This window comes from Mesoplodon mirus (assembly GCF_964341445.2).
Source record: "Mesoplodon mirus genome assembly, chromosome: 12".
In the NCBI taxonomy this organism is placed as follows: domain Eukaryota; kingdom Metazoa; phylum Chordata; class Mammalia; order Artiodactyla; family Ziphiidae; genus Mesoplodon; species Mesoplodon mirus.
In genome coordinates, this window is record NC_138988.1 from 16,687,621 (window position 1) to 16,710,650 (window position 23,030).

The 23,030-nt window shown below is 37.8% G+C and overlaps 1 protein-coding gene and 1 pseudogene across 2 annotated transcripts in view; one reads left to right on the plus strand and one right to left on the minus strand.

Moving 5' to 3' along the window:
* CNTN3 (contactin 3) overlaps positions 1-13,670 on the plus strand; it is a gene marked incomplete at both ends in the record, with an annotated part of 238,294 nt that extends 224,624 nt beyond the window's left edge. Inside the window, 3 exons of the mRNA XM_082638599.1 lie at positions 10,921-11,033; positions 11,656-11,824; positions 13,570-13,670. Coding sequence (XP_082494725.1) covers positions 10,921-11,033; positions 11,656-11,824; positions 13,570-13,670 — 383 coding nt within the window. The remainder of the gene's footprint in view (positions 1-10,920; positions 11,034-11,655; positions 11,825-13,569) is intronic.
* A 6,185-nt stretch (positions 13,671-19,855) lies between these two features.
* LOC309813094 (AN1-type zinc finger protein 6-like) lies at positions 19,856-22,303 on the minus strand (annotated as a pseudogene). Its single transcript has 3 exons — positions 22,216-22,303; positions 20,845-21,065; positions 19,856-20,666 (listed from the first exon to the last, which is right to left on the minus strand). The product of its transcript is annotated as an AN1-type zinc finger protein 6-like (transcript).
* Between the last annotated feature and the right edge of the window lie 727 nt (positions 22,304-23,030).

The following is a 23,030-nucleotide window of genomic DNA, read 5'->3' on the forward strand; positions in this document are numbered from 1 at the left end:
AATGCTAAATCCTTAAAATGCCCAACAAGACCTTTACAATCCATCCTGAAATCCTACTTAGACTCATTTCCTACTATTTTCTACCCGCTCCTTCCACCTTCCTTTCAGGGGCTCTGCATTTGCTGCTCCCACTCCCCCGAAGGCTGTTCCTCCAGATGCCCAAGTGGGACTCTCCCCCATGCTCACATGTAACTCAGTGCCACCTGACCGCCATATGTAAAAGTACAGCCCCTCATTTCCCGACACTCCCTGTCTCCTTGCTGCTTTATTCTTGGGCATCACACTTAGAGCCACCACCCATGCTATAGCATGTTCGTAATTATTTTATTGTTGTCTCACCAGCCTGCTTTGACTGAAGGCCAAACTCCTTCAGGACAGAGATTTTGCCTGTTTTCCTCATTACTCTATCCCCAGAGCTCTATCTTCAGTGTCTCAGTACTCACAGTTGGTGCCCTGTAAGTATTTATTAAACAATCGAGACTCTCTTCATCTCTTGGCTCTGTTCCATGGTGGCGTCATTCTCCCCAGGTCCCTTCTTCTGATTAACAGTCTTGCCATTAAGCACCTCAAAGCCTATTCCTGTCAACTAAACACGCTGGGAAAAGGGCCAGCTCCTTCCTCATCCCTCCGCTCAGAGCCAAAGAGGGGTCTTGGCTCTTCCAGAGCCAGTTTTTGTGGCAAGTAGGTGGAAACCCTTGATTGGCCTGGCCTGCATCACATGCCCAGATTCTCCCCTAGAACAGGAGAATCCTATTTTTTAATGCCTTCACCAATGATTATACATGAGTATCTTATACTTGAGAAAATAGTGATATTAAATGGTGAAATCAGTTTTTCACTTGAGTGTTTTCATTTCCAAATGGAATGTTCATCCATGTAGGTTGAGCCAAAATTAATTGTCTGAATTTAAGGAAACCAATTAAGTGTTTTCTCAGGAAATGAAAAGGAAATGTGAATAAAACAAGCCCTGAAAGAATGTGAGTCAATATTTCAGAGGTTTTTGATAAAATGAATATTCCTGCCTCAAACACCTAATGTAGAAGTTTTCAGGTTTTCAAAGGTACAATTTCATTATATCATCATCCACCCTAAGTTAAGAGTCAGGTACATATCAGTGCAAGGTTTCCTAAATTTTAGATGGTGATCTGCCTTCTCAATTTTTGCCATTTCTGTGGGCCTTCTCTGCTAATGTGTACCTAGTATTTTTTCTTAAAAACTACCTTACCATTTTTACTTATATAAACCTAAAGAAAATGGAAACTAATTTCCTGAGTACAAAAACCAGTATCATTGCCATAAGTAGATGTTAACAAAGTAATAATTAAGCAATTAATAATGCCAATAATAGTAAATATAATGAAAAAATAAGCTGTTCTGCATTTTAAATATTAGCAACGTGGTCTTGCCTCTTCAGACAACTGAACCTGCTTCCTCTTTGTTTGTGATGTTAGCACCGAAGGGATATGAAAGAGCTAGTAGCCCCCAAATCCAGCTTTCTCTTTTTTTTTTTTTTTTTTGCGGTACGCGGGCCTGTCACTGTTGTGGCCTCTCCCGTTGCGGAGCACAGGCTCCAGACACGCAGGCTCAATGGCCGTGGCTCACGGTGCCCAGCCGCTCCGCTGCATGTGGGATCTTCCCGGACTGGGGCACGAACCCTGCATTGGCAGACGGACTCCCAACCACTGCACCACCAGGGAAGCCCCCAGCTTTCTTTTGAAACTAATGGGAAGACTAAAAGGAAATTAATTCCTCCCTAGGTGCCTAAATGCTATTTGTTGGCTTTTCTGTGTGTCACATACCACAGATGTATGTCACCCACTCATGTTTATGTATGATATGCCACAAATCACACATACAACATTAGAATACACTGTTTACTAATAATGCACATTCTTTAGATTTAGAAGGGTTTTCTTTTCCTGTCTGTGGACTTCAAGAAAGTGATCTCTGATTTTGTAAGCTCTGAAGCAAGATAGCAATATAATATTGAATTTAATCAGAATCCAATTAGGAAGTTTCAGCTAGTATAGAAACAAATACTTACTTTGGCCAAATGTATAAATCTTATGAACTTTAGTTTGTAGGAGCTTTGGTACTTTATTGAAAATCTGTCCACCTTGCCCATGAATTCTCTAGAAGCTTGTAAATGTTCTGATAATAGGTTTCAAATTTTCATGTTGTTATTATCCGAAGAAGGAGAGATTTTGGTCATGGGAATTCCCATTCATTTAAAATGAAGAAAGGCTTTCTTCCCTGACATTCTAGATTAGACCCCAAGTAAGGTCTTTTCTGAGTTTTAGATGAGTTAAGAAGCACGTGTTTTTGTCTTCTTTTTTAAAATTGAGTCAATATCTTACGATAAATTAATTTATAATAACTTCAATGATGTCAAGACAAATATATCTCATTATTTGGGAAAAAGTGGCTTTTGGTGACTTGTTTTCTGCACAGTGTCAAATATTTAAGCCGTTTCATGACAAATGCTGATGTTTAACTCAAGTGAAGTCGAAGTGGAAAGTGTACCTTCAAGCTACCACTTATCATGTAAGTCAGCTCATTACCACCAGGTAGTCAAGAAATCTGTTGAGCTTTACATAATTAAGTCACAGCAAATATATTTTCTTAAAATTCCATATTTTGAAAGTCAATGCCAACTTCACTATCAGCACTGTGAAGATATCACTACTGAAAATTCTGGACAGTAATATTCTTTATTTTAACAACCTCTACTTTTTATTTGTAAAGGAACATGTATTCACTGCTGAAAATTAGGGGAAAATAGAAGAAAATAATCACCCATAATCCTATCCCTCAGAAAGACCATTGTTAGTATTGTTGATCTTTCTTTCCAGACTTATGTTCTATAAAATGTTTCTCTTAGGCAGTGGAGGTTATGCCATATATTTAGTTACCTGGTATCAGAATTTTCCCCAAGTCATTAATAATTTTCATAAATATGTTAGTGTATGTATAACATTCCATTGTGATAATGCACCACAATTTAGCCATTTTCCTGTTGGTAGACATGTCTTATATTCTCAGCTTCATCCATTCAACACCCTTGCAGTAATCACCTATTTGCAGTCAAGTGGCTGTAGATTTAGTAAAATCTATAGTGCTGTTGTTGAGGAGGCTGATAATCAAATACACGGAGGATGTCAGGATAGATGCTAAAAGAATGATAATAATAAAAACCTTCGACATACTATTATTCTTGCCACATACCATTTGAAATTATTGAAATAATGTTACAGCCTGTCACTTAGTGTTGTGCTATAAATATAGTGATATGCCACTTTTCTACTAGAATTAAATTAGTTTTTATCATTTTTTTCTATTTTAGTGTACTGTCAACACACTAGAAGTTGAGTTGACAGAGGAAAAATCTACAGGATATGAAAGTTGAGATATGATTTACAAAAAATTTCAAAATGTAGACCATACATCAAGTTAATTCTCATAAGGTGTGGAACTCAGCCAGCCTTCTGGGTTGGGCTTCCAACGTCATAGAACATGAAAAGTGAAACTGGAAGTCCTAAAAGATATGCTGTCAACTCTCTCCTGCCCATTTCCACTTCAGTATGTGACTCAATGCCTTTACAAAAATTCATTGTGTTACATTGAAGCTTAGGCTACTGTTTAATAGCTGTATTAGTCAGATTGGGCTAGTATGGGTAGAGTATCCAAAACTCCCAAACCTAGAGGCTTTAAACTACAAGTGTTTCTTTCTCATTCATACTACATGTCCATCACAGGTGCGATTCAGATCTGATCAATTGCATCTTCACTTCAGGACCCTGACTGAAGAAGCAGCCACTCTCTGGGCCATGCTGGTCTCTTGGCAAAGGGAAAATGGTGAACCATGCTCTTCAATTGCTTTTAAAGCTGTCATTTCACTTTTGCTTACATTCCACTGGCTGAAACAAGCCATATAACAAAACCTGATGTCTGTGAGATGCCAGTGAGAAGGGGAAGTATGTCTTCCTAAAGGCATGGGACCACAAGTCCATGGCCAAGCTGAATGTCAATGAGAGTGAGGCAGAGAAGCATAATCTTTCCATGGAGGATGAAGGACAGAAGACTTGCAAAGGCTAAATAATAATACACCCCAAATAATCTACCCCAGAGTGTTTTTAAACAATAATACAGTCAATCCTACCAGCCAATAATAAGGATCATTTAAAAATGTTTCCAGAGGATTTAAGAATAAATCACAGGTCCTGAGAGATCCCTAGGGCTCCCCGAGTTGCTCTTTTCATCTGCCTTTACTGTCTGCACCTTCCTCCTTCATATCCCTTCCTTCAGCATCTACAACCTCAAGCCTTTACAGAAATAACAAGGTAATTTATTCCATCCAGATAGATTACTTATATAAATATGTCAATAAAATATCCTCAAAATATGTAAAAACTACCCCAAATGACTCTTTATTTAAAAAGGAGAGTAATAAAGTCAAGTGCCTTCAATGGCCAGGCAGGTTTAAATGAGCAGCGGTGGGTATGTGGGGCAGTCTCTTGTTGCTCCATCCCATGCCTTCTGTCCATTAGTATAGGACCAGTGTTCCTGATCATCTAGTTTTGCACAAGAAACCAGAAATCTGGAACTTAAATGAAGGCTCCCAAGTTTTAAATGTTGGTAACTAAACAAAATTAAAATACAGTATTTGGGTTAGACAAAAAATATGTGCAAGCTGGATCTAGCTGAAGTTTCAGGTTGCAACCTATGATGTGAAGCTTTACGGTTATAAACATTTCACTATCTTGTGTTTTTTAATCCAGCAACAGCTCTACCAGCTGTTTTCCTTCTTTTGCAGTTGAGACTCTGGCTTTTGCTAGGTTAAGGGACTAAAATCAATACAGGTGAGTTGTAAGTGGCCACATTGCTTCTAGTATATTAAGCCTTAAGTATATTAGGTAGACCTTGTCTGTGGTGGTACAAGCTTGCTGTTTGTTGGTGCACAAGGGTAAATCGTTTTTATAGAGAGTTTGTGGAAGGAAAGAATTAATATTTGAAGTTTGACATTAGTAAGATAGAAAAGAAGGGCATTTAAGGCTTAATACGAGGTAACTAAAGGTTGGTAAGGATGGAAACCAAAAGTAGGGATGAAGATACTAAAGGGAAGTTTGGATCATACAATAATCAAACTTTACTTTATTCATAATTTGCCCAGTGTTTTGCAATCTCCAGTCACTGAATGATCCTTGCAAGATTTTAGCCACATACTCAACAACCTGGATTATTATTTCCCTAATGTATTTACTTTAATACTTAAATATATTTATTTTAAAAGGCTTTGTATCATTGCTATAAACAGAACACGACTAACACTCTCTCCTTACAAGATAGTAGTTTTAATTTTCTTCCTATAAAAATGAAAGCAAAGCAGTTACTTAGAGAAAAGTTTACAACTTAAAAGTAGAATGAATAGCAAAAATAAACATAATTGGGCTTCCCTGGTGGTGCAGTGGTTGATAGTCCGCCTGCCGATGCAGGGGACACGGGTTTGTGCCCCGGTCCGGGAGGAACCCACATGCCGTGGAGCGGCTGGGCCCGTGAGCCATGGCTGCTGAGCTTGCGCATCCGGAGCCTGTGCTCCGCAACGGGAGAGGCCACAACAGTGAGAGGCCCGGGTATCGCAAAATTAAATAAATAAATAAATAAATAAATAAATAAATAAATGAATGAATGAATGAATGAATGAATGAACATAATTGATTTGCCAAAAATGTGTACCTAGAAATAAGTTTTGCAATGAGCTAACCAGAGTGTTGATGACTGTTATTAATAGAGTGATATTCTGTTCTTGATCACTTAGTTTAAGATGAGTTATTTACTGTAAATATATCCTTAGGTCAGAGTCAGTTTGAATTATGACTGTGTTTTTTGGGGTGTTTACCAGACATCTGTGTGCTACTGAAAGCATCTGAGTTATTTATGTTTGTGTAATGCCCTATTTTCTGTGTCATTATTTAGAACCTAATTTTAATCTATGTATTGTGTATAAGGTAAATTACCACTGATGTACCAATATTTGCCTCATCCAAAAGAATTATATCTATGAATCAAGATTTGCGTATGGTAGGTTTTTTCCTTTAACATGAAAATATGTAAATATTTACAATTAAAAATGTTATCCACCTAAAACCATCGTACTTGCACAAGTACTGGTCTCTGGGAACCACTAATGTGGTCCATGATTAGAAGTCAGAGAACATCTTTATCTCTGTGCTCACCGTACTCAGGAGAATCCCTGACACATGCGAAATGCTTATTAAGTACGTAGTGACTGAAAGGGAATTCTGGATAGAAACATTGTTCCCCAAGGTGTGTGTCATTCACCTGGGCTGCCGAGCTAGAATTAGCCTGCCTTCTTATTACCACCACCCATATGACCTCCATCATCATGACCTATTCACAAATTCCAGGTCTGTGCCATTCCTCCAACTCTACTGCCATCACTTGCATATGGAGCTTTATTATCTTTTGTACAAAGTGCTGCAGTGCACTCCCTACAGAGCTCCCACCAAGATTCTCCTTCTTCTCCCTCTGTCCCCACCAAGATCTATGAAAACACAGACCTGATAGCATCACAGATCTGATCCTTCTTCAGTGCCCTGCCAATTGCCTGGCCCCCCAAATTCCTTTTCTAGTTCCTTTGGCCTTCTAGACTCTTTAGCTTATGGCTGCTACCTGTCTCTCCAGCTGCCTTTGCAGTTCCTTCCCATCATCCCTACCTGTAACCCATCAGAACTGAGCTTCCTACGGCACTATGCTAGTTCCTGCCTCTGTGCCTTGGCGTGTGTCATCCCTCTGCCTGGGATACCACCCCCCAACCTATACTCACATTCATCTTTCAAAATCTACTCGAGATGTTGTCACCTCTTTATGCATTTTTCCCTTAACACTTAAAACATAAATATTTATTTATTTATTTATTTATTTATTTTTTCCTGCGGTACAAGGGCCTCTCACTGCTGTGGCCTCTCCCGTTGCAGAGCACAGGCTCTGGACGCGCAGGCTTAGCGGCCATGGCTCATGGGCCCAGCCGCTCCGCGGCATGTGGGATCTTCCCCGACCAGGGCACGAACCCGTGTCCCCTGCATCAGCAGGTGGACTCCCAACCACTGCGCCACCAGGGAAGCCCAAAACATAAATATTTAATAAATAAATCATTTAAGTATTGACTGAATACACTAGTTGTTTTGCTGTCTTTCTTATTCTGTTCTTTCTTTGTGTTTTGTTCCTTATTGTCTTAGCCTCAATATAATCAGCCATATTCAAGCTCTCAAGCTGATGGTCAGTGTTAATGTCCCAGTTTTGTCTTTGTGAAATTTATGCATTTATTGGGATGTGTCTTGGAGGACTTTCAAAACCATGGAGCTAGAAAATTCATTCTAAATTCTGATGTGCCACATTTGAGAACTGTGACCAGCCAAATGTTACCCCGCTGACACCATGGTGAATTGCTACTGATACTTGTTCTGAATCTTTCCCCATTCAGCATTACTTTGTCATTGCATGAATCATTCCTTAGGGACACATAGGGAGTAGATCAAACTTATTTTTTGATAACACTAGAGAAGTGTTTTCTTAATCCTTGGGTTGTGTTTCTTGCATTAAAATAGCAGTCAGTTACATACAAAATCTAATTTGATATCTACCTTTAACAAGACATTAGGCTAGTGAATAAGAACTAGCATATGGGCCTATCGATGTCAGAGACCATATAGGACATTTTCTCTGCAAGGAACTTATGAGTTAGTAGGAAAATTGTATAATAAACATAAAACCACAATTAAATGTAAAATGTACCTTTGCTGAAGATGATGAAGAAAGGGAACCTAGTATATGAAAAGAGGCCCCATTGTACTTTTAGTCTGAGAAGTCAGGAAAAGCAGTCCTAGGAAAGTGAAAATTGAGTGTATTTTGAGATGAACATGTTTAATACTCATTTTTACGTCATTGACAAATCATTTGTCAATGGTTCAAGAGTTAAATAAAGTCACAGATAGTTACCACAAAGTAATAGGGGAAGCGTAGACTTTGGAATTAACCAGAACTGGTTTGAATCCACATGATACCTCTTAGCAGCTGTGCATCTTAGCAAGTTCTTTGCTTTTAATTTTTAATTGTGATAAAAATACACATGACATAAAATTTCCATCTTACCTATTTTTAAATGTACAGTTCCTTAGTGTTGGGCTTGGTTATTGTGCAGCCCATCTCCAGTACTCTTTTCACCTTACAAAACTGAAACTCTGTACCCATGAAACAGCATGTCCCATTGTCACCTCCCCCACCCCTGGCAACCACCATTCTACGTTCTGTCTCTATGGATTGACTACTCTAGGTACCTTGTATATGTGGAATCCTACAGAATTTGTCTTTTTTGTGACTAGCTTATTTCACTTTGCATAATTTCCCCAAGGTTCATCCAGGTTGTTGCATATGTCAGAATTTCCTTCCTATTTAAGGCTGAATAGTATTCCTTACTATGGATATACCACATTTTGATTATTCACCTGTTGATGGACACTTGGGTTGATTCAACCTTTTGTCTGCTGTGAATGATGCTGCTATGAACATGAATGTACAATCTTCTTTTTAAACCTCCTGGGTCCAGATTACCCATGTAGCAAAATGGGCTTTATTATGATGCAGTGTAGTGAGGATTAAGTAAATTATATTATATAAAAAACCACATTCTACCTTGCCTAACATATTATAGGTTTTAATAGACATTAGTTGCTAACAATAATAGGATTTTAAATTTGGAAGGAAAGTTTATCTGATCTAGGATTTTCCAGAAGACGTTATTCTTACCAGTAGCGATAAAAAATTTTAGAATAGTCCACAAATATTTTTGAAAATTTAATAATGCTTCATTTATTATATAGAGTACCATAGGAATGTAACTAGCATACCAAGGCTCATGACTGTGTGAATATTAGTGTTTAGGACAAGGCTAAAGTTGATGTTTAAGTCAAGCTCATTATTTTTTTTTTATTTTTTTTTTTTTTTTTTTTTGCTGTACGCGGGCCTCTCACTGTTGTGGCCTCTCCCGTTGCGGAGCACAGGCTCCGGACGCACAGGCTCAGCGGCCATGGCTCACGGGCCCAGCCGCTCCGCGGCATATGGGATCCTCCCAGACCGGGGCACGAACCCGTATCCCCTGCATCGGCAGGCGGACTCTCAACCACTGCGCCACCAGGGAGGCCCTCATTTTTTAAAAAACAGCAAAAATGATGAAAACGGGACGTGACTATCTGATGCTTGGAAACACCGATATGGAAAATAAGAGTAATCAGACCCAGAACAAAGCTTTTATTTTTCTCCCCTTTCCCATTTCCTGTTTTTTTTTTTTCTTTTTGTCCATTCAAAAAATATTCAATTCATGCTGAACTCTCATCTGTCTTGGGACTCATACAAAATAAGCCCAAGTTTTAAACTTGCAGTTAATTTTTTTGCAAGACTAGTGTTGGAATAAGTGATTCAACCAAAATCACTCAAGTTTTCTATAATCTACAAGCACACGTCTCTTGGCAGGACACACCATGCTGAAGCATGTTATCTGAGCTGCCTCAAATGGAACTTGTCCTTTTATGCTGCCGCCAGGCCACAGGAAATCACAGACTTTGGGAAACTGTTCTAACAATCGTGCATTCATAGCATTTGGATGGAGCCCCGCAAAACACAGGCATTAGTATTTCAGCCCTAAGTAACTGCCATATATATGTTTTGTTATCTAAGCATTGCAGCTTACGAGTGCTCTGAGCTGACCTAAACTCATTGTTAATACCAGATCACAAACTTTAAAGGCAATGTAGAATTGTGTTAAAGAGCAGACAATAAGCCAAAAAATCTGCAGGGAATACAATCTTGTTTGGCGTCATTAGTCACCTGAATGTATCTGAGTCCTCTTCCCATCTGTAAGTCCAGCCGTCTCTCCCTCATGGCATGAGCCAGTGATGTTGAGAAATTTCTCAGCATAGCCAATCTTTTATATCATTTTCCCATGACAAATTCAGTTAACCAAATCACATTCTGTGGCTAAATGCACAAGTACAACATATTTCAACACTGTTTTGGGCAGTTGTGATGTTGTTGCCAAATGGATAATATTATGTTTGCTGTTTTGTGATTGACAAGAAACTGAATTTTCAGTGTCCTATGTTGCTCTTGACAAATGATATCAAACCGCCTTCCCCTGGCATCTAGTGTGCATGAGAGGGAGCTAAATTATGAATCCAAGTTTTTAAACCTCAGAGAGTTTCATTAATTATCTAATGGAGCTCTCATTAGTGTTTCATTGTTTTGCCTTATTTTTCTCAAAAATTGATTTAAACTTGGAAAACGAAGGTAAAATAGAGACTCTGTGCTGCAGTTTTTCATGTGTATAGCTGTTACTTCTTGGGAATAAATCTAAGTAATCCTTATTTTTGATTGCCTCCCATTTTGCTCATCTCATCATACATGGCTGGCTTAAAAATCATCCACACTTCATTTCCTGCAACTTTAATCTGCTTAGTTGGCAATTTCTCTCAGCCTCTGGATGTGTCCAACAGGACACACTGCCTGCCTTTACCTAGCCCATCACAAGCATCCCTCTAGTGGTGGATAAAAGAATTTCTTTATCTCCACTATCAACAAGTTTTCCAGGAGACCATGGCAACAAGTGAGAAATGCCCTAAAGTATATGATGAATATGATAAAGCACATTGTCTCGCAATGTTATGGAAATGCCTTTGTAAAAGGAAATTTAGCTACTCTGTTATTTTCTCTGATTCTTCCTATACACTATGTGTTACCAAAGAGATTCTGCTCTCCTTTGGCTGCCTCCTATGACTGTCATTTATCTGTTCTATGTAAAATACCACTCCATGCTCAAATCTATTTTAATTTCTCATTTTGCATTTCAAGCTCCCAGTCAGCCACCAGGAAATGTTGTTTGGAATGCTACAGACACGAAAGTGTTACTTAATTGGGAGCAAGTGAAAGCCATGGAGAATGAATCAGAAGTAACAGGATATAAAGTAAGTTGTATCATTTGCAATGCTTTCTTTTCCTACTTCTGGCAGTACTTTTCAAAGGAAGCTAGATTTGAACAGTTTTTCTAAATGTTGATGGTGTGATCTTTATAAACTACTTTTGACATACAGATGTCAAGCTGTTTATGAAAAGGGTATTTTTCCAAAACATCTGATTTCTTAAATATAAATTTAAGTGACATAATCTGCTCACGTGGGAATTTTAGACCAAATGTTGGTAAGTTGTTCATTATGTTAGTTTCCTATTTCTGATGCTCACCCATATACTACTTAAAAAACAACTAATAGCATTGGCTCTGATTCTTTGGTCTCCTGTTCAAGATCTATACAGTAGGACCTTGCCCCCATCTCTCCATCCTCACAAATACCCAAGCAGCTGAACTTTTCATAGAAGAAGTTTTTTCTTCCCCACTTCTTTCATTTTGAGCACCTGATGATTCTACCATGTGCTGATCCCTAGTCTAAGGTGACAGAGCTATGAATGCAGCCTATATTTTAGTGGGTATGGAAAACAAACAATATAAATGAAGTAACATCAGAGTAATAAGTTTATGAAAAAAATAAAAGAGGGCACTATAAAAAAAATCAATGTGTTCATGCATTTTAGGTTTTCTATAGGACTAGCAGTCAAAATAATGTGCAAGTGCTAAACACAAACAGAACTTCAGCTGAACTTTTGCTGCCCATTAAAGAGGACTACATTATTCAAGTTAAGGCCGCAACGGATGGCGGGGATGGGACCAGTAGCGAACAGATCAGGATTCCAAGAATAACCAGTAAGTTGGTTGAAGTCAACATCTCCTTAATTCCTGGCATCAGTTATGAGCCCCCAAGAGAGAGTCAATCAGTGCCTCCCTCTCCACTCTTTTTTCTCCTACCATTTCTTTCATCTGAATGCTGAGAAGATCTTGGAATATGAGAGATGAGGGCAGGAGAAATTCCTCAAGAGTGGTGCAAAATAAGAATGATAAGAACAGAATAACAAAAAACATTGAGAAATATTTAGCAAATTTTATTAATTTAATTTTTTTCTCATTCTGAGCTATGCATAACTTTGCCTTTGGATTGTCATAAAACAGAATTCCTTAAGCATTTCTCAAGGGCAATGTTGAACCCACAAAGTGTTTTTAAGATCTTTAATATTCCAGTTGTTTGCCTCTGAGAAATTATAGATGAATCTTATCAGGTCTTTACCAAGTAGAAAATTTAGCATTGTTAAATTAAGGTCAGAACCCACTTGGCCAAACCAAAAGACACTTTTTAAAAAAAATTCTTAGTTTCTGATTTCAATGGAGTTTCATACTTGCTTTTCTTTTCAAAATCCAAATGAAGCCTATTGTATTATCGAAATTGTACTTTTAGAGTTCAGGGAAACAGACTTTTCATACGTATTTTACCAGTGACAGTGTTAGAAGAATTTTTATCTTGTAAATCTCAAAGGTGGAGTTTTGTGGCCTCAATTTAAGTACTGCAGAAGCCGTGCTATTCTGTGGTTCTTAGTAACCTAAATTACTTTGCTCCCTGTTTCTTTTCATTGAGGTTGGCCTAATCTATAATATTGGGCATTCAAGATTAAAACCCTTATTTGTAATCTTGGAAAACAAAATGAGGGACATCATTAGCAAGTAAAGAGAAAGGGAGATGTGGAAACTTGGAGGAATTTTATCTCTTCATGAAATCATAAAGACTGCAATACTTAGACCAAAACAAACAAGTAACTAAATGAAGAAAATGGGAAATATTTATCTCAGAACTGAGTTCTGCAACATAAAAATATGTAAAAACCATTTAGGACTACAGACATTTTAAAAACTGTATGTGCTTCAATAGAGCAAAACCAGGAATTAATTTAAGCGTATTATTATTATTATTTAGGTTTTTAATTAAGACCCGCTATCTTGTTCCTAAGATAACTCAAGGTTCAGAGGTAAAATTACAATATGGCCAAAGTGGAACTGTTAAAAGGAATAGGTTCTGTGCTTTTGCAGGAACAGACAGATTTTAGCATTTGAGGGTTGCTGAGTCAAGAGTAGCCTTTCCCTCTGACATCTGCCTTCTTGTTGAGTTTGCATAGATTGGTGCAGACAAAGTCCAACTATAGGAAAATGGAGCTTTTACAGGAAAATTGATTGTTTTTTTAAGATGATATTTTATATTATACATAATAACTTATCTAAAAATGTACAGAAGAGAAACAAACATATTTCCTAACCCTTCTCCAATGAAGCTTTCTTTAATTAAACCATTGAATTATCTCAAAATTGTCTGTAATGGAGTATAATTGTTTTCAAAATGATTAAGTTGTTTTTCCACTTTCAATTAAAGTTAAATAATACTAGATGAACAAAGCCCAGAATCGTTTAAGAAAACTTAAGTATATGAGAGTGTTTATAGATACTCTTGGCAAATAATATATGCTACGTTGTTAAATAACATGAAGGCTAATGTTAACTTGTTGTAGTAAGTTAGTTACTTAAATGGATACAGTACTTATTAATGAGCTGTTTATCATCTTTGACAGATATGGATGCAAGAGGTTGTACATCAGCTATCTCCAATGCCCACCCTGTGTCAAGTTATATCTCTACAGTACTGTTCTTTATTGTAAACACCCTGTGGTGATAGTCACTTTTTTTTTGGAAAGTTCATTGGTTACAAAAAAAGTGCTTTCATGAAATGCAGTGATTATGCATGTTTTTTTCCAACTCTGTATTTTTAACTTTCTACATAGGTAAAATATGAATATAATAATAAAAAAACCCAGTAAATCCTTTTAGGGGAATCTGAAATGCCTTAATATTTACTTGATACACCAAAGGAATTTATATATTACATACATATTACATACATCCGATTTTTGATAGAGACATTCTTATGATTTTAAGCACTGCCTGTGGATAAAGACTCCCATGCTTCCATGTATACACACCCACATGCAGACACATACTTCTGTGGGTTTGGTCTTGTTTTTTTTTTAATGTAGAAAAAGTCATTTACTCCGAATGCTTTGCTCCCATTGTAACAGCACTGTTTGAAAGACATAATTAGTGTTAGTTAGAAATGCTCCTTTGAAATACTCAAGGGTGAAAGATACATTTTAAAAATTACCCTGTTGGGCAGAGGGTGCATGTAATTCAAAAGAATGTTGTTGGAGATGCTACAGTAGACTTTGGAAGAGTGCTGTTTCGTATACAGCAGTATACTGCTGCGTGGTTGTGAGATTCTTTACAAGTCACTGTTCTCTCTACTTCTCAAGCACTCACCCTTAAAATGTGGAGATAATAATACCCATCTTATCTGCCTCTCCCCCATGAATTACTTGCTAAAAGATAAAGAAGGAAATGTGAAAGTGCTTTGTTAGCCCTAATGCACTAGGCCTGTGCAAAATATTAGTATGAATTTATTTAATCATATTGAAGTCCTGAGGACCAGCCACATTTTTAAAGTTTGCACTCCATTCTAGGTAATGCTTTCTTTTTCATTCCATGATATTATAAAACTGAAATGATCACATTTTATCCTCTCTCAAAAGGTTTAAAAAGTGAAATAAAGTAAAAAGGGATTGTTTCCTTCACACCTAAGAACAAGCTTTCAGGTTTTATTAAAACATGGTGGAGAAAATAAGGAACAACCTGAATCTTAATCCAGATATTAAACAAAATTTACGTGATCCTTCATTTCCAATCTCTGATTCCATCAAGGGACCCTCTCTTTTTTGGATGGTGGAGATGGTTGTTAATGAAATCCAACCGTTTATGAGAGTGAGTCTGGCAGGCTTTTCAGTTCCTGAGCTAAATTTGTAATAGAACCATGGCCATGCTGCTGACTTTTGATATGTATGACTCAGTCTCTCAATACATGGTGTTCAAAGGATTGTCGAAGACATGACTTCATAGTAGTATGTAAAAAATATATGAAAATCAGCAGATTGAGTGTTACACATTGCAAAATCAATTTTTTACCTCTTTCCTGTCCATTTCACATTTTGCAGGAACTTGTTCTTTGCAAAGATATCTGAATTTGAAACCAACAGGTATCAAAAGAGAATACATATTAGCAAAATTCTGATATTACCATAGAGTGTTACTTTACATTTAGAGATCACATTTAAGATAAAGTCATTATACACAAAGAAGAACAATATTTATAACTTTTCTCTTCAAGGTGTGTATATACTGTATATATCTAGAAAAATTCTGAATGATGAGTAGATTTCATATGACCATTGTTATTTCGGGTCAAAAAGTGGAGAAACACTTTCTCCAATACCTGTATTTTATGCTACATGTAATGGAGTTGTACCTTTTTATTATTTGGTAATTCCTATAATATGTTCCTATACTTTTCATTTTCAAGGCAATTACTCTATTGTTTCATGGTGTTTCTAGAAATATATCTCCATGAGATATGTACTTTGTTTCATATTGAAAAGTATAAAATTTACCTTTAAATTCCTGTGTGTGTATCCTATGGTTATCTGTATGTATTATTTTTTATTATTCTAATAAAATTTATAAAAATCAAATGCCCATGCATGATTAATTGTGGTATGGTCAAAAAGAACATTTTAAGGGGGAAATAAGTGGGCACCATAATAGTTATGCTGATGCTATCATTTCTTATATTCTTCAGCCTACTTTTAGTCTTTCCATCTTTTAATCCTTTTTTTTTTATATACACTAATGACTGAGTAAAATCAGCAGTTTGAGACAATGCCCTCTCTATTAACGGGATTTCAGCTCTGGGGAGACGAGAGGAAAGAGAAGCAGAAAATTCACTTTATAGAATTACGGTATCTCGTTTCTTCTGACTTCTTCTTAAGTTAATGTGGCTACTCCCACTTTTCTGACAAATATCTTCTTAAGATTAATATCAACTTATCAACTGTTTCATTGACTTTCTCCTTGGTATCAGTGTTAGAGACTTGCTTCTAAACAATCCTTGTGGTATAATATATTCTAAATGTTTGAAAATGTATACTAGAAAAAGATTAGTTTTCAATTAGTAAAGAGTGTTAAAAGTTATTGTTGATGTAAGGAAAATTAGAGCTAAAATAATAATCATTTTCTTACATGAAAATTCAAAGATATATTTAGAAGTAGGAGAATTAAGTGAGAAAAGTATGTGTAGGGGTTGTACCACGGTATGAAGGTGTGTGTGTGTGTGTGTGTGTTCATATGTGTGTGTGTGTTCGTGTGTATGCAGGGGTATGTGTGTGTGGGTGGCTGTAAATTGAAGTCTAGTTGTACTAGGTGCATTAGTGTACCCTAATAAAGGGCAAAGAGCTGGGGAATATGGAGAAACAGATTATACCACCAGAACCAGCCCTGATGTCCTCTCCCCCGAAGCCAGGGCTGTTTGACACGGCACAATCAGGTCAGCAGTGAGTCATACTGCCTTGATCTGAATTGCATCCCCAGCAGTTAGTGGCCCTGTGATCTTGTACTAGTTCTATAACTTCTCTAAGCCTCCATTTCCCTGTCTGCAGAATGGAACTATGGTGGTATTATCCTCATAGAGTTGTCAGATCTTCAGTGACTACTAAACTCCTCTGCACTGAAGCTTCTTCTTTTATGAAAATGGAGGTTATTGGTGCTACCCACTTAGAGGGCTGGGAGTTAGGAAACAAGATGATGTGTGAGTGCTTAAAACCATGCTCTTAGCATTCTTCTTCCCATCAGTAGGTAACTATATGACACTGGAAGACAGAAGACATCGTTCGAAGGTGGCTTTGTTTTATACGTTTAGAGCTCTCCTTTGATCTCATTCTACTGAGAAGAAAGGTATATGATTCCAGGAGTTCCTAGAAGAGAGGGTAAAGTGATGCTAGTATCAGATTAATTTTTCATAGTAATGTAATACTGATCCTATTAAACAACATATCTTCACTCTCCATGTGCCAGGCTCTGAGTTAAGCACTGTACCTTTGCTAAATTCATCTTTACAACAGTCTTCTTAGTTAGGTACTATTATCAAGCCCATTCTACAGATGAGGAAACTAAGGGTCAGGAAGATTAAGGACATTGTACTAGGTCATTCTAGCAAGGGCATAGTAAAATGGGAGTCTAACCCAGGTAATCTGGCTGTAACCCCTGAGTCTGAGGCATGAAGAGGTTTTTAATCCCTTTCAAAATCAGATCCATTAGATTTAGAGATTCTAAATAAGCATCTCTAATGTCAATTTGTAGTATAATTTGTTCTGCCCTCTATTATTGATCATAATTCAAATTGGAGAACTGAACACCTGGGAAGACTTCTTTTGGCTATCATAAATTTTGATACTCTCTAATTCTTACATGGAAGGCTATCCAAGCTAAAATTGGTCAAGCGTAAGTATTCTTTAAAAATTATAAAAATATTTGTCTGTTTTTTAAAAATAATTTTTAGGTTTTATGTTTAATTTTCTCCACCCATTTTTTTTAATTGTAGATGGTTTGTTGATTTTCTTTTTTGTTTTGTTTTGTTTTTATTTTCATTAATATTACCATTTTCAATGAAAACCTAACAGTATAATTCAATTAAATAAAGAAAAATGATTAGAATGTTACAAGTTTTTATTTTTCAATTAAAATCACCCCTGTCGTTTCATGTTCTTATAACTCCATCTTTTTTTAAATTTAAAATTAATCTTAATTGGGTTCAGTTATTTCTGAAGTATTTTACCCTTTTTAAAAATGAAAATTGTGCCGATACTCATTATCATTTGGAATCACTTGAGTAAATATTGGAGGTAAAATCACCACAGCAGCTATTAACAAATTTAGCAATTAGTAAGTTGTACCATTCTTTTGAAAGAAAATATGTAAACAGAGAGGACTGTGATTCATTTAAATGGTTAGGTGTTTCTGCTGTTACTTTTATTTGAACCCTGTGCCCTAATTTAACATGTCTTGCTTTACATGTAGGTGATAATTACCTCTTGAACTTGCACGCAGAATAAATGCCCTGATACAGAATTAAAGTTGTAAGCGAGGGTGCTTCTGTTATTTGTCAGCATTCATTCTTATTTACTCTTATTCTGCCTGCTGAAATTATCTTATAGCCTGATGATTCTACCTTGGTCATTAATACTGTGGGGAAGAGAAAGAATTAGATCCTGCATAATTGGATGTTACCTGGGAAAACTCAGAAAAAAACAGAGACAAATGATAAGAGCAGCAAATCAGAATTATTTTACCATCAGACAGTAAAATGAGACAGACTAATATAAATGACAATGCTAATGTAAAATGTCTATCGAGACTGGCTAATGAGGAAGTGAAGGGTCCATCCAGTGTGAGTGATGTATTGGCCTTTCCAAAGCGTCCAGACAAGAATGGCTGCCCTTCCAAGACTAAATTTCAAGATCACATATGGAAATGCTCATTGGCATCATAAACTGCGGCACAGTAAGTACACTCATTGTGTGTAGCTCATATTTATCTGTTCAGTACTTAATTGTTGAGTGAAATCAGGGAATTAATCACCATTTTGTCTTAACCCTCACCTATTTTGTTTGCTTAATTTTTCCTCCTGTGCGACCCCTGAAGATATTAAGATATGATTAGGAGACTAAGAGGTATTTTAAAATGTGTTTGAAATAATGATAAGCAGTAGATCATCTATGTTGGGAAAGTTGACCAAATTGGGATGAAACAGTATAGCATAGTGGTTAAGAGCATTTGTTCCCAGTCATAGATCTGGGCTGGAACCCTAGCCATGTCCCTAAATAACTGTGTGATCTTGGACAAGCAGGTTAATCTTTCTAAGACACAATGCTTATCTCTAAAAAGACACCAATGGAAGGAAGGACCTGCCTTGGAGGATTGTCATGGTAAGAGGACATGATCTAACCAAAGAAAGCTTTTTATCATAGTTTGGCTAATGGGTACTCAATCAGAAAGTCTAATAAGTTAATAATAATAATATTATTGGGGTTTTTTTGTTTTGTTTTTACAAGCGAACATTATGGTTTTCCTTTTTATTTAATTAAAGAATGGTGGATAAACATAAATACAGCACAGTTACTTCAGATCATTCTTCATATTGTATACACACAGACCAATGAACGTACTCTGAAAGAAAGCTGCAGTCAGCAATGAAATGCATACAGCTTTTCCTTCCCTCGCTCAAAAAAATTTAAACACACACAAACTTAGAATCTCATCAGCACACACTCTCCTGTGACAAATGATTCAGACATTAATAGTGGGTGCAAAGAGACTATATGCTAACATATGTATAACCTTTGTTAATGAAAAACAGAAGTGACCATAATGATTAAGATACATTCGGTTACTGATAACTAGTTGGACCCTAAAGGGCATTATCAAAAGAGAAATCATGCTGCAGAGAAAAGCTATATATACATACACAATGAGAAGAGAAATAGTGCTGCAGAGAAAAGCTATATATACATACACAATGAGAAGAGAAATAGTGCTGCAGAGAAAAGCTGTATATACATACACAATGAGAAAATAAACTACAGGATTAACGCATGCATGTTTAATACTGGAAAAATCCCAGCCCTCCAAAATTTCTCCACGTTTGTTATAAAAGCCTTCTGCACTCAACTAAAATTAAAATGATCTTGAAAGGATAATACTTGTAAAGTTTACTTAAGTCTTTTCAGCCACAGAAACTGCAATGTAAATAAATGTTCAGAGTCATTTTCAAAACAGAAACAAAAATCTATTCTGATGACATGCATGATTAAAAGGTCTATGCAAGGTACATTGCTCTACATTCCCAATGACTAGGAAAAAAAACCTCAAGTCAATTTTTAGTTTGCAGATGGTCAAAGGATTTTGTATTCCAGCAGGAGTTCAAGTCTTCTGGATCTTTTCACCAACAACTACTGGATTTTCTTTTCTGATTTTCTCAGCAGCATCAGCTTTGTAATTGTAAGAGCAATTGTGTACATCTGAGTAATGATGTACACCACAGTAAACATTTCCACACCGGCATTCAAACCCGGTAAGTCCCACTTTCTTCCTGCACATGAAGAAGTGATTCTTTTTTTTTTTTTTTTTTTGGTTTTTCAAGAGACTGACTTTGCTCTTCAGATGGCTGCTGTGTGGTTTCTGATCCTGAAGCTTGCAGGTCTTCTTTTGCAGGTATTGCTTTGTTCACAGATGTGCTGTCCACTTGGGAAGATGCTACAGATTCTGATAAGTGACTGATTTGATACAGGGCTTGGCTGCATAGATGAAGATGTAGAGTCTAATGACAACTGAGCTTCTGGGACACTGCCATCTGTGCCCTGAACTGGTAAAGACTCAGACTACTGACAGAAGGTGCAGGTGGGCTTATTCTACCATTACTACTAGTCTGTCTCTGAGGATGTTCTTTATAACATATTGAACACATGCCATTTGTACGAGGGTTTCCATAAAATCCGCAGCCAGTGGAACGAAGTATAGGCACCTGGCTGCGGTTAGTTTCTTGAGCTATGTTCCTCTGTTGCGCACTCTGATAAAAATATAGGGACTTTGGGGCTTCCCTGGTGGCGCAGTGGTTGAGAGTCCGCCTGCCGATGCAGGGGACATGGGTTCGTGCCCTGGTCCGGGAGGATCCCACATGCCGCGGAGCGGCTGGGCCCGTGAGCCATGGACGCTGGGCCTGCGCGTCCGGAGCCTGTGCTCCTCAACGGGAGAGGCCACAACAGTGAGAGGCCCGCGTACCGAAAAAAAAAAAAAAAAAAAAGTATAGGGACTTTGGATTAGGCTTCCTACTGCACCGAGGATGCTTTGTAGTTCTCTGTCTGTATAGCAGCCCCCACTTTCCTATGTCAGGTTGTCTTTCCTGCTGTTGCTTGGGCTGGCGGCGGCTCTCTCTGTCTGACACGCTGCCCGCTGCTGCCAGTCGCCGCTGGTGAATGAGGACAGGTGAGGCAACCGAACTCCTGCTCGCTCGGGCCCGGCCGCTGCCTCCAGCCCCTCCGCCTGCTGTTTATTAAACTTTTTTGTTTGGTTGTTCGGCCTGTGCCACGACCGCGGGGGAGAGCTCCGGGAACGGCCGGCACCCGGCGCTGACCTGATTATTGGGTTTTAAATGCTCAATTATTCTTCAAGGGTTACTTGTAAAATACACAGGATGACAGTATTAAACCTCAAAGGGTAGTTCATTAATTCTTCCAGAGTTTCAGATACAGGTCTTGGGACAAGGTGTCTCGTCTCCAGGAGGTTACATGCAAGTTATAAAACAAAGGAAAGGACTACAGAGTAATTTGAGGATGAGAACGATATTGTAGAATATATGCTTAAGTAGTTGTGAGAACTAAGGTAATGTTTATAGAGCTTTTAGCAAAATACTGGGCACATGTCAGGCAGTCAGCCTCTGCTGGTTGCAATCTTTATTCTCTCAAAACAAGATCCAAATGGTGGATAGCTCAAAATGTTGCCACAATCAAAGCCAGTAATACTGTTCAGAAAGATGTTAAATCTCAGACTAAAAGCTTTACTGCTTCTGCCTTAATCAATAAGGCCTATTCATGACCTCATACTTGTTCCTCATGAATTATGGTAATTAAGTTGAAAACAGGGTCCCTTGTCCTGGTAGAGCTCATTTGGCTACAGAGAAGGTTCTAGATGTTAGACTGAAGAACATGAGGGGCTGAGAGTTTTTAGAGAGGCTTGGGAGAGGGGAATGTGTTGAGGAAGAGGAAATCATGGGACTGTCATACAGAGTAAAGTAAGTCAGAAAGAGAAAAACAAATACCGTATGCTAACACATATATATGGAATCAAAAAAAAAAGATTCTGAAGAACCTAGGGGCTGGACAGGAATAAAGACACAGATGTAGAGAATGGACTTGAGGACACGGGGAGGGGGAAGGGTAAGCTAGGACGAAGTGAGAGAGTGGCATGGACATATATACACTACCAGATGTAAAGTAGATAGCTAGTGGGAAGCAGCCGCATAGCACAGGGAGATCAGCTCGGTGCTTTGTGACCACCTAGAGGGGTGGGATAGGGAGGGTGGGAGAGAGACCCAAGAGGGAGGGGATATGAGGATATATGTATATGTATAGGTGATTATCTTTGTTATACAGCAGAAACTAACACAATACTTTAAAGCAATTATACTCCAATAAAGAAGAAAAAAGGAAATCATGGGAAGAGTGTCCAGAAGCCGCACTTTGAGAACAGTACTTAGTTTAGTGTTCTTACCTAGAGCGGGTTACCTTCATCTTCCAGGACCACTGCCGTGAGTGACAAAGTCCTGCTGGCCCTGGAAGTGCCAAAGGGGATTTCTTTGGCTACTGCTACCATGTGAAAAAAAAAGCTTTCTTACTTGAGAAATTAAGCACGTTTGTCTAAATTTGCAACACCTGACTAGGCCCTTTCTGTAGGAAAGAAAGCCATTCTCTCCTTGGGTCTTCCCACTTCTATAAGAGGAGATGCTAAGGAATGCAGAATGGGGGGGAAAAATTCTAGTTGCCATAGCTCGGGAGATTCATTATGTAGTAATGAAATGATCTCAAAGAGAGAGAAAATGATAAATCTAGGCCAAGATTTCAGTATAAAGAAAAGGCAAGGGGGAGAGTAAGTGCTAGGTATATTTTCCAATGTAATGCTAATTGAAAACATTTCACTTATGTTCAGGGACATTCACCTTTCACTGAAAGGTCGTTCAATACCTTCAAAGAGAGTTTTCTTTAAAACGGCACGTACCCATACTTCTAGCCAGAGACTTAAGTTCTGTGGAGAGCTTTCTGCTGACAGCCCGTGTTGTTGAAAAGGCAGTTAATGGCTACAGGTGTTGTGAAGGTAAATGAGCCCCAGCTGCTCAGGAGAGACGTGAGGATGCAGAATGCTCCTAGGCAACTGGAAGAGACTTGCAGCAGACGGTGGCTTGCCTGGGGGAAGAGCTTCCAGATCTAAGCAACAAGCTGGTGGAAGGAAATGATGCAAGCTGTGAGCTGAGCATCCAGCTTGGTAGGTACACTTAAATTGTATTTTAGAAGGGATGGTAGAGGAGAATTTGGGGAAAGATGAC